At 35.1% G+C, this 18212-nt stretch overlaps 2 protein-coding genes across 9 annotated transcripts; one reads left to right on the forward strand and one right to left on the reverse strand.

Annotated features, from left to right (window-relative positions):
* Positions 1-4027: 4027 nt before the first annotated feature.
* LOC113743731 (probable disease resistance protein At1g61300) lies at positions 4028-12956 on the reverse strand. 8 transcript variants are annotated; one of them, XM_072048728.1, is made up of 6 exons: positions 12744-12955; positions 12525-12582; positions 11605-11776; positions 7272-10317; positions 6922-6985; positions 4028-4338 (listed from the first exon to the last, which is right to left on the reverse strand). In XM_072048728.1, the coding sequence occupies exons 4-5, from the start codon at positions 10291-10293 to the stop codon at positions 6945-6947; spliced, it is 3063 nt and encodes a 1020-aa protein (XP_071904829.1). In that variant the 5' UTR covers positions 10294-10317; positions 11605-11776; positions 12525-12582; positions 12744-12955; the 3' UTR covers positions 4028-4338; positions 6922-6944. The 8 variants fall into 8 exon arrangements, with proteins under 8 accessions (XP_071904829.1, XP_027127611.1, XP_027127609.1 ...); XM_027271809.2 differs by lacking the exon at positions 4028-4338 and adding an exon at positions 5569-5856 and having other exon boundaries at positions 12744-12954; XM_072048729.1 differs by lacking the exon at positions 4028-4338 and adding an exon at positions 6019-6082.
* A 4605-nt stretch (positions 12957-17561) lies between these two features.
* LOC140007052 (uncharacterized) lies at positions 17562-17990 on the forward strand. The gene has a single exon (XM_072049747.1). The coding sequence runs from the start codon at positions 17562-17564 to the stop codon at positions 17988-17990; it is 429 nt and encodes a 142-aa protein (XP_071905848.1).
* The last annotated feature ends 222 nt before the right edge of the window (positions 17991-18212 follow it).

Raw genomic sequence — 18212 nt, forward strand, 5'->3', positions numbered from 1 at the left:
TGATTGTAATTCATCAACTTGAAATAGCTTGTTTGAATTAATCTACAAGCTCAAGAGGGGCTGTGTGGTTAATTGGTTTGCAATTCCTTCCTTTTTATTTACTTACTGTTACGTTTGTCCTTTGTACACAAGAGTGATTGTAATTCATCAACTTGAAATAGCTTGTTTGAATTAATCTACAAGCTCAAGAGGGGCTGTGTGGTTAATTGGTTTGCAATTCCTTCCTTTTTATTTACTTACTGTTACGTTTGTGCTCTTTAAATTGATTATCTCTTCTACTCCCAAGCAGCCTTGCTTTCTTGTTAATTGTCTCATTGGTTGTCTTCGGGCCTTACAAATTGGCATCTTTTTCTTACTCGTTTATCATGTAATTTTACATGTAACACTACAATCATTCCAAATTACCTCATTTTACTGAGCTCCCTATTGAAAGAATGGCATCAGTCCTCCAAAGTCCCAAACTAGCCATAAGAAAAGCCATTAAGTGAGAGGCTTAGTAATGCTGTCCCACCAAAGGCGTATCCTTAGAATACAAGAACCCAGAGGCTAAGACCACGCCTTTAGTACTTGAGATTTCCCTAAAATCTACCAAACTTGAATATTTCACTTAATTAAGTATGATTCCAATTTGTGCCATTTTGACACGTCATTTTACTTGATAAGTTGGGTTTCTGTAATTTTTATGTCTATTGGTAGACAAATTGTTGTTGACTTTTGTTTTTTGATCAAGTCATCAAATCTTTAAGAGTAAAAAATAAAAAAAAAGGATGTGGAAAAACTAAAGCACAAGCAAACCTTCTTTCCTTTTGAGGGCTGGGTCGAAATTACAAGCAACCATCTAATTTTATGCATCCTAAACATGAAGATAAATGTTAAACATTAAAAAGAGAAAAAAAAAGGAAAAAGGAAAGGTTTTTGTTTAATTTAAAGGTTGTTTGCATTTCCTGCTGTGTCATACAGTTCAATTTCCTCTAATGTCTACTAGTGCAATCGACAAATCCGAGTTAATCAGCACGTGAATATCGTGTGACCATACTTCGCAGTAAAGTGATCACACATGCTTATAATTGCCATTTGCCACTTTTTGTGAGTTGTGTTTAATTCCGGAGGATCGGAAATCTCATTGCTAGAACGGTTCAATACAAAAAGTGATTGAAAAAATACGAGAGTCCATATGATAAAGTATACATAATGTGGGAATATATATTAAAAAAAAAACAAGAGATAGACTATCTTTTGCTTTGTTTCTATCACATACTGACAGGTTGTCGAAACCTGTGCAATAATAAAACCTACTCAAACTAAAAGTAATTTCTGTAGATAGCGGTGAATAGGGTCGAATCCACAGGGACTGGAAGTATTTGTCTCTTTTCAAATCTACAGTAACAAAGGGGGTATTTTATATCAGGGGTGACAATTTAAACAATTCAACTAAAAGTAAAATAATAAAAATAAAATAGCCAACTAGAAATTAAATAACAATTTACTAAAACCTATGAGTGATAATTAAGAATCTAGTCAAGAAATAACTTCAACAATGGTTCACCTAATTGATTATTGATGTAAGGGCAATTCCAATTATTCATCAATAAATAGGTTATAACTACCAAACAAGCGATGGCAGTCAACCCCTCCTTACTGTGTCGGTGATTAATGTACGCCCATTAATCACTGCTCTAATTAGGAAATAATTTTAAGTACGCCCGTAAGATTTAATTTCCCAATTGCCTTACGTATTAGAGGAGCCCTATTCTAACCAAATAACACATTACCAGGGTTATTTCAGATTAGCCCACGTATCCCCCTGACACAAATCCAATCATGCCAGTTGTCACTATTTCAAGGTAATTAAACAATAACGAATTTAATGCCCTAATTGATAATAGGTTACCAAATTAATTAAGTATCCGGATCCAAGATAATCAATTAATTAAATAACCATAAGCATAGCAATTAAGGGATATACGAATACCAATAAATAAAAAAAAAGGATAAAATTAAATCGATTTCATAATTTTTAGGCGAATCGAAACCTCCGTTGTTCCTTGACTAGAGTGAGAAAATTAGTTCATGTTTGATAAGAAAAAGCCATACGAAATTGAAGCGTGAGTAGCGGCCATAGTCTTGGGAATCGGGAGAATTCAATTCGCTTTAATTAACGAGAAAAGCAGGCGACAGGAGGTGATTGATTATTCTTGCTTTGTGTGCCATACGAAGGAAGCCAAATTGCTCAAAGACAAGGTAGGAAAAGTCAACTCCTGATTGCCCTGACATACCCGTATCCGGAGAAATCCTACTCTAAAACTAAGAAGAAAAAAATCCAACTAAAACTAAAGAATGTTGTCCTCCTCAATTGCGGCGGCCTCCTTCCGGGGAGGGAGAAGAAGACCGAAGACCTGTGCGGCGCTCCAGCCCCCAGTAAAATAGAAGCCTCTGCCCTGCTCTCTCCTTTTGAAATTATCAAAATGGATAAAAGTCTTTCTTTGTCAATAATACCCCTGGGATAAGCTCTGTTATTTGAGCTATTTTCTTGTTAAATTGGCACTTATTATCATATTTTCGTTCTACTTCCTGAAATAAATGCAAAATATCAAAAGTGAGTAGAATCTAGCAATTAATCCATATTATGTCAGATAATAGGGGAAATTAATAATAAAATAAATGATAAAATTACAACTTATCACATACAATCGCGTATAAAATAACTATCATTCTTCTTGCCCGATAAGTTCTCTCTTTCTTGACAAATTTTAGTATGACACAGTTATGGACTTGACAAAGTTCTCTATTTCTTGAGAAAGTTATGGACTTGGGGGACTAGAATATATAGATTTTGTGGGGTTGGTGTAGAGATAATGATTGTTTGAATTATTTTTTTTTAAGTTAAGTTTTGATGTACTATAGAGAATTTTTTACACTAGCAAATATAGTTGTAAGTCATGTATACAAAAATTGAATTTCAAATTTGAAACTAGATTAAGTGTCATGCATCTACATCAGCTCATATATATAATAATAATACATAAACAATTTATTCTTTTTAAAATTTGACATTTACCGACTCATTTTATTTTATTTTTGACTTTTACCATTTATCTCAACATGTCTGTGATGCAGAAATTGTGAGACGTTTTCTCATTATTAAAATACATTCTATATTGCTCTAAACAATTAGAGCGGGTAATTATTTTGCCTCAAATATGATTCTGGGAGGTAAGCAACTTTGTACTTTTCATTGGAACTAGAGGAACGAAATATTATAACAGAAGCACTATGTGAATAACTCAAAATGACAACTTATTCAGGGAAAATTGCACAATTTCCAAATTCACTGGTGAGGCATAGCCCGCCCCTGGAGCTATATATGTATATAAATATGTTTTCAGTCACAAAAATGTTCACTTTTTCTTTACATGGTTTATAGTTCTCTGCTTCAATACAAGGATTTTAGTTCTTGAATGTATTGGTCATGTATTTTAACTCTTACTACAATAAAAGTAGTTAGTAAGAAAAATGGCCGGCGACTCCAGTTCTCAGTTAACTTAACAAGGCCCTCTTTTTGACCAAGATAGCCCACCACTTATGGAATTTCAGTTCAACATATCTGTGGCACGTTAGAAACCTGAAATAAAATTCAAACTAAGAATAAGTGGTCTTTCATGAAGGTAAGGTTTTACCATTTCTTAGCAATATCATAGGGCTTGCGCACTGTTACATAAAACATTAGATTTCTGAAACAGAGTGGCATCTGAACTGATTGTATCAAGTCTTGTGATTGACGAAAATTTGATGGAATAGCAGAAGCATAGCTGAGTTTCAATGACATTCATTCATCCAAAAAAATCTTTCTAGTCTTCAAGTTGCTTTAGTCTCCATGTTCACCTAGGTAAGAGGATGTTATTAATTGCTGATTGATTGTGTGTTTGATTTTTCAAGGCATTGTATGTTGAACTTTTCCTGGGCTGAAATTACATTGAGTGTGATAGCACTGATTGCTGGTCTTCCCTAGCTCCATATCTTGCAAATGTGGTTTATTGTCCTCAATATGAGGCCAGCCGTATAGTTCTCCTGGGACAGTCAAGCAACTATACTGGAATGCTTGCATTAAATGAAACACATGCTAGTCATTAATTTCAGATGTTGAAAAGATCCTGGAAAGTTAAGGTACCAATAAGAATCACAGCATGATATGCTCAACAGGTCCAAGCAATCTCTGCCTTATTGTACATGTTCATAAGGTTGATAGCATTCCGGCTTCATCAAAACTTCTAGATACATACGATGATGTCGATACCACTATAGAGCGCTGCAACAGAATTTGCCAGAACTCCATATCAGCTGCAGTTAAAAAACTATCTTTCAGCAATTTTAGTATGAAAACATTGAGTAACAATCTTATCTTGCCTGATGAATCAGGCATTATAAAGGACTTCCAATATCGTGCTTCGATGGCTTGCCAGTAAGCTTAATCCGTGTTTTGCAAATAGAATACTCAGAGGACTTTCTAGCTGTCGCTTAAACAAAGGCAACTAGGAAAAACAATAAGAAATGCACCTTGCATCTATATGATTTGCATGATAAACTATGATAATTCACCTAAAGTAAGAGTGTCTTCATCTTATTGTCATCCAACTCTATTATTAGCCTGCCCACTGGTATTTCTGGATATTACTGAAATTCCTGAAGAATGTGGTGATCAAGTGAATAATGAAACATCTTGCTCCAATGCCACGGAGAGTTATATGTCTCGCAAGAGCAAAGCTTTATTACTAACTTGCAAGCAGTAAACTGTGCTTCCTTGCTTGGTATGAAGTTGCAGAGTGCTAACATATCCAGCAATGTGTACAACCTCTGTCATATAAAGCTGAAGGACTTCTCATGAATCTCATCTCAAGGTCCGCATTCCTTCATATCTCTTCAAATATATGAATTTAGGTTACTTTTCCGAATATTACTTATGGGATTTTCTTCCTCCCTTAAAGCTGAGAACTCATTTCCTTCACCAGTTGACTCGAAAGGTAAAAGTTTGAACAGATGGCCCGATGTCATATATAACATTTATCTTTCTCTTTATGTTTTGATCTATAAGATATCAGACTTTTTCATAAGCATACTCTGACTTTTCACAATAAAAGTCGATACCATATCAGATGACATATACAACTGCATGGCTCTTGCAAGACAAAAGTCCATTTGTTTTTTTAATACACTTTTTCCGCAAAAAAAAAAAAAAATCATTCCAAACAAGTTTGATCAGTTCATAGATAATTGCTCCCAAAGAAGTCAGACATAAGAGGCTCGAGTCATGCAGAGAAGTGATGTAACAGCATTTTTTTTCATTTATTCTAAATGTAGATGCTTGACTCTAGAAGGGATTCGTATGTTATTCTGATACTTCTTAAACATGCATATACAATCCTAACCCTAATCAAAAGGATTTAGCTAAAGAAATATCAGTGGAACTCGAGATATAATTGCTTGAAGTGGAAATCAGGAAAAAGTACATGCACAGAAAGGTTTAAATTGATAGAGAGAAATCGCATTCTTGGAGCACAATGTGACTAAAAATTTTGGCATAATACCCCAAAACAGCTTTGTTGATATTCAAGGAATAGTCATGAAAAAAAAAAACTGTAGCACGGCTCCAGTTACAATCAAGTACGGGAAAAACATCATCAAATTAGGAATAGAAAGCTAAACATGATGAGAAGCAGCAACTATAATGCAGCTAAGGAAGAAGCAGGTATTGGAAGGAAATTTGGTATTGGTATACAAGGCTTCATTTAACACTTCTTTTTGGAACATCATCTCTCTTGCAACAGCAATTTTGTGGCTACCTAGAATAGCTAGATTAACCTGAGAAATATTGACAAACAACACTTAATCAGTATACCCAGAAACACAAATCAAATTCATCCATGGCACCAACGCAAGTGCAATCATCTAAATTGCTCTGCAATTCTACTTCCTTCCAATTTATTGTGGCTCTCAGTATGAAATTTCGAATTTAAACATTTGCAAACACATATTCCCAGTAGCTTTGTTTCGAAAGCCTCTTTAGATAAGGGGAAAGCAAGACAACCTTCAAGAGCAGGAAATGAAAAAAGAAAAAGAACATAGAGATTAGCTCATTCATAGAATAAATTAATAAAGACACTGAATTCAAAAATGAACAAGAAGAAAGAAAGAGATAGAAAATAAAATATTTAAATTTATAGAAATAAGAAAAATAAAAAAGTATTAAAAATCTATGTGCAGTAGATAATATCAATGAGTATAAGAAAAGGATGCAGTTGGTAGTTCGGCAGGTAGTCTTTTTTCGGTCACAAAGGACTTCTAAATGCGACAAACAAACCTAAATCCCAGGAACATCCTCAAAAGCCGGTAACTCTTGAAGAGCCCCAGGAGACTTATTTATCGACACCCAAACCCCTCCCCAAGCGATGTGGGATAGATCACCCCATAGGGCCGCTGCTGCTAAGAGATAAACACCCCCCAAGTACCCCGAGAATGAGTGATCTGTCTTTTTTCGGTCACAAAGGACTTTTAAATGCGACAAACAAACCTAAATTCCAGGAACATCCTCAAAAGCCGGCAACTCTTGAAAAGCCCCAGGAGACTTATCTATCGACACCCAAACCCCTCCCCAAGCGATGTGGGATAGATCACCCCACAGGGCCCCGTTCGGCAGGTAGTCGGTGGAGGAAAACTTGATTCTCTCCGGAAAAAGGGTAAAGACAGAGAACATTCAACATTATAAAAATAAATGTAAAAAGAAAAGAACTTAGAAATCAAGGCATTCAAGGAACAAATTGATAATGACATTAAACACAAAAATAAATAAGAAGAAAGAAAGAGAGAAAATAAAGTACTTAAATCCATTTTGGGGAAAAAGCTCAAAGAAAGGGAGAAAACACATACATGAGAACCAGTTAGGATTTTGATCAAACAGGCGAACTCAACATTGGATTCAAATTCTCACTCTCTGGAGAAAAAAAAAGCCACTTAAATCCTTATTCCCATTGGAAAGAATAAAAAAGACAAAGAACATTATGCGTAGTAAATTACGTAAATTAATTGAAGAAGTGTGTTAGCAGTTCTGCATTGCAAGAAAGGTAGTCGGCAAAGAAAAACTTGAGCTTAATACTGAAAGAGTTAATAATGGTTCCCAAGCAATAGAAAATTCTATGCTAGTTGGGAAGCAGATCATTTTGGGAAGCTCAAAGAACGGGATACTTGGTAACATTAGAGGAAGGGGAGTAAATACTTACGCGAGAACCAGTCAGGATTTTGATCAAACAGGTGGTCATCATCGGTCTGATGCTCCGTGGTAAAATATGGGTCAAAGGCATTTTTGGCAGTAGGATAGTCCCACTCTAACGATTCCCACCATTCTTTATCTCCCCTGATTTTACTAAGAGTGCTGGGAGGAGATGGTAGTCCATTGATGGTAGGAAGAAACAAAGGCAGCCTCTTTACCTTTGGACAATCAAATATTTTAATCTTCTCAATTGAATCGCAGATCATGGCTGCCTTGCAAACGTTCTTCAGTTGTGGCAGCCTAGTCAGACGCAACCTCCGTAATTTCGGAAGGGTGACAGTGGCGGTGGCTCCACTTGAAGTCAATTGGATGCCTTCTCCTCCTCCTTGTCCTACTCCATTGCCATCTGCTGCTATCTCCTCCAGTCCTTCACAACCATCAACTCTTAATGTTTCAAGATTTTGAAGGTTCTGCAGCAGCTGCACTGTGAATAGCTGCTTCATGTTGTGACATCCAAAAATCCTCAATTCTCTGAGGGAAGAAAAGGTGCCAGCTGGAAGCAAATATGATGGTTCTGATTCTCCGTAAAAAAGACCAACCAGATTTGGCAACCCGGAGAGGCGTAGCTCTTCGAGATCACAGAGTGGACTAGAGAGTTCCAACTGATCACGTGGAGAAGCAGAGGACAATTGGCAGAGGAACTCTATTCCAACCAAATCCATAATATACAAATCAGATAAGTGGCTTAAATTTATAAAATTCCTAAAAGCATCTGACAAGCACCTAATGCCCATGCCCTCACAATCCTCGATTATCAGACTTTCCATATCATCTGGCAGATCGTTTGATCCTCTACCAAGCTTACACTGATGGAAATGCAGTTCTTTCTGGTCCCCATAAGCTTCAACCTCATAAAACGGATAAACATTAGTTAAGATGTCGCAGATATAAACTTGATAGTATTTTGGCCACTGAGTAATTTTATAAAAGTTTGTAAAAGACAAATATCCTTTAAAACTTTCTAATTGGTTCAACACTTCTGGATCATTAACTTGGACGCTACCATAGGGTGGCAATAATAGCCGTTGAAGACGGTGAAATTGGGAAAATGTCCCTTTTGGTATTATCTTTTGTCTTATAGCGCAACAGTCATCCAAGTTAAGCCTTTCGAGGTTAACCAGCGACTCCCAGCCTTCAGGTAAATCCTCAATCTCAGTGTTGGATAGGTCCAAATCCCTCAATTGCTTGAGCTTTCCCAGTGGTGGCACAAATCGGAGGCCGTCACAATGCCCCAAAATCAAAGCAGTGAGATTCACCAAGTTTGAAACAGAATCAGGCAGCTCTGTTATACCTTGGGACTCAGATAGATTCAAAACTTTAAGTCCACACATGTGCCGAAAGAATGAATCTGGGATTTCTTTTATGGAAACCCAAGAAAGAAGCAAGGTTGAGAGCTTAGGACAATTTGGTGACCAGGCTGGTGGAATTTCTATTCCTTTGGAATTTTGTGAATAGAAGGAAACTGCACGGAGATCTTCTGTCCACTCATCTTGTTCCAGTGTTGTTACTTTTGAATCTTCCTGTCCTAAGCTTTTCACCAAGAATCGTGGTACATCATCTCTGCTGCTCTCTGGTTTGGAGTTTCCATGCGTTGTGATCCTTAATGCCATATCTCTGACCAAATCATGCATCTTCACACAGTCATCCCCTTTGAAATCTTTAGTTTTTTCCAGCAAGCAAACTCTAATCAGTTTGTTTAATATTGTGTGACCTTGATCAAATTCTTCTGACCATGATTCCCGTTTTGACATCAGCTCTGCCCAAATAAAGAGGTCTATTAGTTCCTTTCTTTCTATATCACTATCTTCCGGATAAAGACAGCAATACAAGAAGCAATTCCTTTCACATTCTTTCAAGCGTTTGAAACTCCATTCCAAGATGGGAAACACCTTTTCTTCCATCTTACCGTGCTCTACTCTATTCAAGTCTACCAATGCATTTCTCCACTCATGGATGTCGGTCACACCTCTCATGCTCCCAGCCATTACGACAATACCAAGAGGCAAACCACCACACCTTTCCGTGATGGACTTGGCAATACGTTCCAAATCTCCATCAAGCACGGTCTCGCTGCCAAGTGTACGCTCGAACAAACCCCAAGCTTCCTCTGTGTCCAAAGTTTTCAACTCAAAGGGATGGCATTGCATCCGGTTGCACACTTCTTCTGAGCGTGTAGTCAAAATCAGTCTGCAATTTCTTGCATCAATCCCCAAGCTGTCTAAACCAAAGTCTTCCCAAACATCATCCAATATGAGCACTACCATTTCCTCCCATTTCTCAAATGTGTCACGCAACTTACGTGCCCTCACTTTTTCATCTTCCTCATGTGACAGATCAAGCCCTAAGCGTTTAGCAACGTCACCTTGCAGCCCTTTGATGGTAAAAGCTTGGGAGACAGAAACCCAATAAACCCTTAAGGATTGAGTATTCTTAAGGAGGTGATTATGGATGTGTTCCGCCAATGTAGTCTTACCCACGCCACCCATCCCCCAGATCCCAATCCTTAAGATCTCATTGGTGTCCAACCATGCCGTGATTGTTTCCAGACCTTTGCGAAACATTTCTCCAAATAATTCTGTTGTCTCTCGTGGCTCACCTCTGCTCTCAGAAGCCTCGAGGCAAAGCTCACCAAAATGATCACTAGCACTTTGCACCATCAGTTGCTCTACAATTGCATCCATTTTCTCCACTCTTTTCCCACTGCTAATTGCATTTTCTAGAAATCCTCCCTCTTGTATGCTCGTTTTCAATGCAACGAATTCATTCTCTACTTTTGCTACCTCATCAAACCAATTCTCAACCTCCCTTTTCCTTTTCTTAGTACCTGATCTTTCTGCAACTTTCACTTTCGACTCGAAGTCAGTTTTCCTGTTGCGTAATCTTTGCAACTTCGTTTCGAGCGACCTTAGATTATCAACCAAATAGTACCACTTCGTTCCTTTGTCGAATGCCAAATTCCCAAGTTTCTCCATTAATTTTCCAGTGAGCTCCGTGACCTATCAAGTGACAACAGAATCTCTAAAAATTCCAGTTATCTACCAATAACGTTGTTCAATAAAGGCAGCATAATAATCCATTGGAAAATTTTGAAACAGGGCATTTCCAAACTTAGTTTGACAAATTTGAACTCGGTGAGGAAACTAAACAATTAGCCGATTAATGTTGGATTCTACATAATGGTATCCTCAACTTTTAATCAACGTTTCTTTTTGCATTTATTTTTGAATATGTGCATCATCAATGTTAAAGATGAAAAAGACTTTTCTCATATACAACTTTGTTGCGCTGAATGAAATGTTCATGAAGTATACAGTAGTAATTTTATATTTTTTAGGTACAACATGATGTTTCTTCTCACTAATATAATTTTTCTTTTTCTTATTTGTGGCAAATGGTATCTTAATTACTTTTTAAAATTTTTTTTGATAAATAAATTTTAGGTCAATTGGTGTGTATGTCGAATTGCTCACCACTCATTGCGTCTCATTCGACAAATAGCAAACGACAAAATAGTCCAATTAAAGGCCTCACAGAATATATCAAACTTGGTCTGCACGTTGCTTAATAAAGTCATAGCACAATAGGTAAGTAGGAAAAGAAAAATCTTCCTCAATTAATTTATGCAACTATAAGCTCATCTATGATTCTTCCCATTGGCAAAAATACAATATTTACTACAATATGTGGAGACATATCAATGTGATATGAAGAACCATGTAAATTTCAAATCTCATCAATAAAATATATCTCAAAAAAATTACAGAATATGCATGAAAACCCACTTCTTTAGTCTCTCAGAGGTAAATTTTTTTCTTTTCTATCTATTTTTAAATTTTGAGTGCATCAAATTAAAAAATTTAAATGAAATAGATAACGGGAATTGTACCCTAATAAAGTGTCTGGATAACAATAATGTGTCAAATATATTATTTTTAAAAAAAGAAGAAAGAGGAAGAAGAATAAGATAAAAAGTGTCTCAAAACTTGAAAGAAAGGATGCTAATACCTTCCCATTTGATAGGGAAGAAAAGCACATAAACATGTAGTCGCCCAATTAAGCATGGTAAAAAATGATACTACTGTTGTGCATCAAGAAGACTATTATAAAAATTTTAACAATTTTATGCAAACATTTCTGTTGTAAGACTAACACCAAGATCTGGATCGTTGAGTTTTGATGAATGAATTATAATTGAATCAAGATGTTGGTGCCAAGCAAAGCCATTATAAATATGAGAAAGCTCCAAAAGTTACAAAATTCAGATGGATATGATCTCATTATACCTGAAACCTTGAGACTCTGCCAAGATTATGTATAATGATTGTTGAGTGTTGAGGAAAGGTTGAACTAACAGCAGAGCAGACCACCAATGGCCTTGCGGGTTCGTGATAACGGGCCCTCGTGAAGGAAGTTCCGGGAGTGTTCAAAGATGACTATCAACCAATCTTTGGCTACCTGCAAAGCATAAGATGCAACTCTGGCTACAAGTTAGGAATCCAAACCATTACACCTACAGATATATCCAAAGAAACAAAAAGTATATTGCAACTCTCTAGAGAGTTGCATCTACTTTTAAATCCAAAAAAAAAAAAATCTATTAAATACTGTACACTCTTTTCAAAGATTGTCAATTACGATTACTAAATTCTAGGATGGAGACAAATTTAACTTAAATACCATTGGTTCCCATAGTATGTATCTTTGTATTTATCCTTTTACTTGCATCATAAAATTGACACCAAAACTTGGATTTTGACTTAGATTCAACAAGATCTAATTGTAACGATCCAAAAAAAAAAAAAAAGATAATGGGGGAGATTGAATTAATATATTCACAAACATATGTGAGAGACTAGGTTAATTTACACACATAAGAATATGGCTGAACTAATATATATAAATAAATAAATACATACATACATATATATACATATCTACACATATATATGCTAATTATGGCCCAGATCCAGCCTATATACACCCTCTGTTCACATTTTATCTTCTCCAAAAGTTGATAAAAGTTTGCAACAATTTTCTTGCCCAAAAATGCCAAGGATGCGAGCAGCATGAAGAGAGCAATCCATGTTGAAAGAAAAGGAAGAAATCTATGATTTTTGTGCCTCGAAAAGCTATATATAACATGAACGCAGTGAGAAAAAACTTCAATAGTACAAAATTAAGATGGAGTATGATATCCTTTTACCTTGCAAACATGGACAACCAAAATTTTCAGGCCAAGTTATCTTGAAGACGCTGAGACCCTGCCAATACACAAAAGAGTGTATAATACTTTCGTCAGTTTTCACTACTAAGAAGCAACTCCAAAAATATCGAATTAAGACTCCAACAATTGTACTCAGATTTCTGTGCTAAGTAAAGAAATTATGTACTTGGTGAACTAAGAAATAACTCTGAAAATTACAAAATTGTGATGGATATGATCTCACTGTGCCTGAAATTTTTACAAGCAAGCTTGAGGAGGCTGAAAATCTTGAGACTGCCAAAGGTATGTACTTTTTTTCTGTTTTTCTTTTGATTTACTACGAGTATGATTGTTGAGTATTGAGGAATCAATGATAAAAGTTGAACTAATAGGACACCATGAATGATTTAAAAAGTTGAGCATTACGATATCTAAGTCAAGGTCTCCCTTATCAGTTCACATCCAATAAGTCAAAAGATTAATATTTTTGGTACAATGTTGGTATAATTGATTGTTTTTATAGATTTTTTTTGGCTATGCTTTTAAAGCACAGGATTTGGACAAGTTTTGCTAGTGTTGGCATGAATAATTTTTTATATGGACTGTTGTCTTTGCTATACTATTATAACGCAGGATTTAGATTGTCTAAATTAATTAAGCCAATTATTTCCCTTTAATTTTATGGGAACATTTGGAAAAAGGGCATGAGAAGAGTGAAAATTCATAAATAGGTTAAGGGCTATCATTCATATATTATAAAAAAAAAAATTGTTGCAAGCTAAATTACAAATTAACCCTGATGTGCATATAAGGGCACTAGTATGTGCACATATATCATTTGTGCATATTTGACTGTATATTTATACTTATCAAAAAACACTCTTTTATTCAGTAAGATGCACGTTGCTTTATTTAGTTATTTAGCAATAAAATTATTAGTTGCTTTAATTCATGAGTAATAGCCCATGTTCCGGTTACAAATTTTGTAAAATTTACAGCCTACTTGGAGATTGTTAATATTCCTGTTCTTTTTTTTTTCCCAAATTATTTTGACGACATCATACCTAATTGCCATTTTGATGACTTAATGAAAGCTCCTTAAGGAACATTTCCAGGAAATGGGCGGCAAAGACATTGAACGCTTTAACACATCATGCTGTGAACTTTCCTCATCCCACATCCAATCTCCATATCTCTTTTGTCTTTGTAAACATTGAGTTAGAAATAATTAATTCCGCACATAATCGGAATCTGAAGAAGAGGTGCATGTAAATTTTTATGTAAAATAAAGGTCCAAGTCCATATGACATGTATAATCATAAAATTAAAAAAAAAAATTACCATGTATAAAAATGAAGGAGTACTTGGCAAGCGTTTATCATGGACATGGGTCCCCTTTCTTCATATTGGACAATGGTAATTGGTAATTTTTTTAAGCTATTATAAGTCTTCATGAATAACAAACCAATTGCTCACATACAAGGAAAATAACAAAGGATTACGTGAAAGATTTGAGAAATTACATTAATTTATCATTGCAAGTGGAGAAGTTGGTGGAAATTTATTAACATATTTATTTATGTTGTCCATTTCATCATGCAGCTTCTTAGAAGGAGGCATATGGTTGGATTTATCATTTATGGCGCCATCATTCATGGCTTGCTGAAAAGCTTTGGCAAAGTTTTACCTACCGGAAGCATAGAGGCGTGACTGGAGAACATGCATTTTATCCGCGCCTACTCTACAACTACAGGGACGCAATGGGAATGAAGGCCTTGACAGTTGACACAGAATAGTTGTATCTAGTCACTCCTTTATGTTTAATCCATAAATTACTTAACAAGGAACCAATTCCAAGTACGTAGAAAAGGAAATAGTAGAAACTTACACAGGAAAGATCTTTCCTCATTTCCAACCTAATCCCTTGTTATAACGTGGAGACGCAGACAAATTTGGTGAATGGTCTATAGCGTGGAGATTGATAATATATAATTTAAGCCATCAATTATTGCAACTTTGTCATCTTGCTATATTTGTTTGCCCAGAAGTTGATTCTTCAAAAATTGAGGAGAAGAGATTTTTTTTTTTTTTTAATTTTTACTTAAAGTTTCTACATGCTTATGATTGATAAGCAGCTAAGACCAAGGTTGCAACTGAAGGCCATGGGGAAACTTCTAGGGAGTTGCAAGAAACGCCTAGAGATGAGTTATATTAATACTTGACTCAGTGTTCCTCATTTAACTAAATATTTTGAAATGCTATAATACCAAAAATCTTAGCCCAAATTTGTTTGCATGGATTGGAAGTTGAGAAAGATGATAAGGAAGGCCCCCAACACTAATGAGATAATAAATTGTCATGTAGAGAGATGAATGATTGAGAACGCAATTAACACTAAAGAGAGAAGATAAAAATGGAGATATTGATTGGTGTTCAATTGTTGACACGGAACACTTTCCCCAACTTCATACATAGATGTGTACATTGTAATAAAAAAAAGAAGACATTACTGGGAGTGGGAAGGCTTAGGATATAACATGCAGTTGGATTAGGGAAATCACATATATAATTTCAAGCGGAGATAGGAGAGGCCAATCAATGTTCATAAAGATTGAGAACTGTAGATTTATAAACCATAAAACAAAGCTTAGCATTTGTTGACTTGAGGAATCTTTCTTCAACCCCCCCCCCCCCCCTAATGCCGTGCCAAATTTTCCTTTCTTTTAATATTAGGGAAGACGACAACAGATTTGGTAAGGAGGCTATGTCATGGATATGTACAATAATGTGTCTCTTTCTCCTTCTTCTTCTTCTTCTTCTTCTTCTTCTTTGTTTTATCTATTAAATTTTTGGTTCTTTCTTCTCCTTCTTCCTTTTTTTTTAATCTAATCAATTTCTGGTTCTTTTTATTCTTCCTTTGTCTTTTTTTTTTTTATCTATTCAAAATTTGGTTCTTTCTTGCAAAGCGTGGAATTAGGATGGCAAAGAAAGTATGGGAGAAACAATATATCTCACCGTCATTTTCATTACTGGTGTACCAACTCCTATGTGGAAGTCCAATACCACATCATTTTTTTTCACAAATTTGAATGATGTAAGTTTTGATTTTGGAAAAGTTGAGTTTAGGAAAATTTTACAGTTTGATTAAGTTTCCTTATACGCATATGAAAAGTCTTTGTAAAGGAAAAATTCAACTTTAATTGATTTTCTTTCTTGATGTCTATCCCTTCAATCCTCTCAATGTGCTCCACCTTCTTGAGTGAATTCTAGTGGACTCCAATGACAATTTTGTTCAAGAATTGTGCAAGTTCTGACATTTTCTTTTTTACTAGTAAATGAAAATTAATAATAGCAATTTATGCCTATCAATGTTGCATAACGAGAATAGAGTATTCCTGATGTGATCCATAGTTCGATCCTATTAGGGAACGCATTTATAATATGGCATGAAAATTTAAGGAGTTCAGCGTAATTCCACAGACAGTAGAGGAAGTGTGGGCAATTTAATTTACAGTTCAATGCAACAATTCTTCTAACTTAGATTAGTTTAGAGAGACGGAGAAACTAAAGTTTTGTAATTTAAACTTGGAGCACATAGTAAGTAATTTTGGCAATTTTTTGGCAACTAGTGGCCATCTCGGAGGTCTTTTGAAAAATAATGTTCTTCTCGTTGTGTTTCGTTGGCTATTCTTAATTAGTTGATTGAGATTGACATTCTATCATACTGATTTCTGTAGGAAGTATATAAGGTGAAATTGGAGCATTAAAAGTTACATTAAAGAGAAGTTAGTATTTATTTATTAAAATATTGTCACATCATTACTCCATATAGAGAGTGATGATCCAACATACTGTCAACTAAGACGCAAAAAAAAAAAAAGGGGAGAAAAATTTAGCGTGTAATTTTGAAATATTAATTGCGTAATAGAGGCTCACATTGTCTCAAAATTTGTCATCCAATTAGAGTATTTGGGAACATGTAATGCAAGTTTTTGGACCAGAAACCAATTCTTGGCCAGCGACTATATTAATCTTGATCGTTTTAACGTTTCTTTGAGCTCTTTTCACTAATAAATCAATGTTACAATCAAGTTTGTCATTATTAATCAATGATGGAGCCAAGGGGGGCAGAGGGGGGCCATGGCCCCCCCTAAGTTTTGAGAATTTTAATTCATAATATGTAAATATGTGTGTAAAATAAAATTGGCCCCCCCCCTAAATTTTTACAATTTTAGTTTAGATTATGAGAGTTGATATATATATATATATATATATATATATATGAATTAGTCATCTTTGAATGGAATGGCTTGCAAGTTTTAATCTGTCATGAATGTCCATATGCCTATTACATTCATTGTTTGGCTCATAGGCTTCAACTTGCTTTAGTTGCAGCTTCTAGAGAAATAGATTCTGTTCATTAATTCTTCTCCAATTTATTTTTCATTATCAACATTGTTACTGCATCTAGCAAACATAATGATGAATTAAAGGAGGCTCAAGCAATTGAAGTTGCTACTAAGATTGCTAATGGTGAACTTGAAAGTGGAAGGGGGCTTAATCAAATTGGCACTTTAAAACGAGCTGGAGATACTCGTTGGAGTTCTCATTTGGATTCTATTTCTAGTTTACTGAAAATGTTCAATGCTACTTGTGTGGTTTTAAGTAACATTGCTGTAGATGGAGGTTCATACTCTTAACGTGGAGATGCAAATTTTGCTTTGAATCAGTTGTTATCCTTTAAGTTTGTTTTCACTTTACATCTTATGAAAGACATTGTGAAAATTACTCTTCATTCTTTGTATAGCATTGCAACGTAAATCTCAAGATATTTTAAATGCAATGCATCTTGTTTCAAGCACAACAAAGCTACTAAAGAATTTTTGAGATTCGAAATAGAATGATTTCTTGGTGAAAGTTAAATTATTTTTTGAACAACATCAAATTGATATTTCATGTATAAATGCTCAATATATTGCAAGACGTGGTACATCTCGAAGTCATCATGATGAGATTAGTGTGGAGCATTATTATCGAATGGATATATTTCTTGCACCAACTGATTATCAATTGCAAGAGTTACATAGCAGGTTTAATGATCATACCGTGGAATCGCTTTTTTTGAGCACTGCTTTAGATCCTAGAAATGGAATTATGCTGTTCAAGATTGATGATATTTGTAAACTTGCAGAGAAGTGCTATCCGAATGATTTTATGGAGCAAGAACTAGTACGTCTAAGAATAGAACTTCAACATTTTGAATTCGACATTCCAAATCATCCTGAATTGCAAGAATTATCTGGTATTCATGAGTTATGTCAAGGCTTGGTGACGACAAGAAAATCAGTAATATATTCTCTTATTGATAGATTGATTAGAGTTGTTCTTACTCTTCCTGTATCAACTGCAATTACAGAGCGGCCATTTTCAATTATGAAAATAACCAAGACTCCAAAACAATTATGAAAATAATCAAGACTGCAACTACAGAGCTCCAAAACAAGATGGAAGATAATTTCTTGAATGATTGTCTTACTATGTATATAGAAAAGGAAGTTGCTGAAAAATTTAGCAGTGATTCAATTATAGCTGAATTTAGTTCTATGACAGAACGTAAAGCTCAATTTACTTCTAAGAAAAGATGTTGAAATTTCAAAGTATGTTAACATAACTTTTATCTTTTTTCAA

Source organism: Coffea arabica, chromosome 5e (assembly GCF_036785885.1).
Source record: "Coffea arabica cultivar ET-39 chromosome 5e, Coffea Arabica ET-39 HiFi, whole genome shotgun sequence".
NCBI lineage: Eukaryota > Viridiplantae > Streptophyta > Magnoliopsida > Gentianales > Rubiaceae > Coffea > Coffea arabica.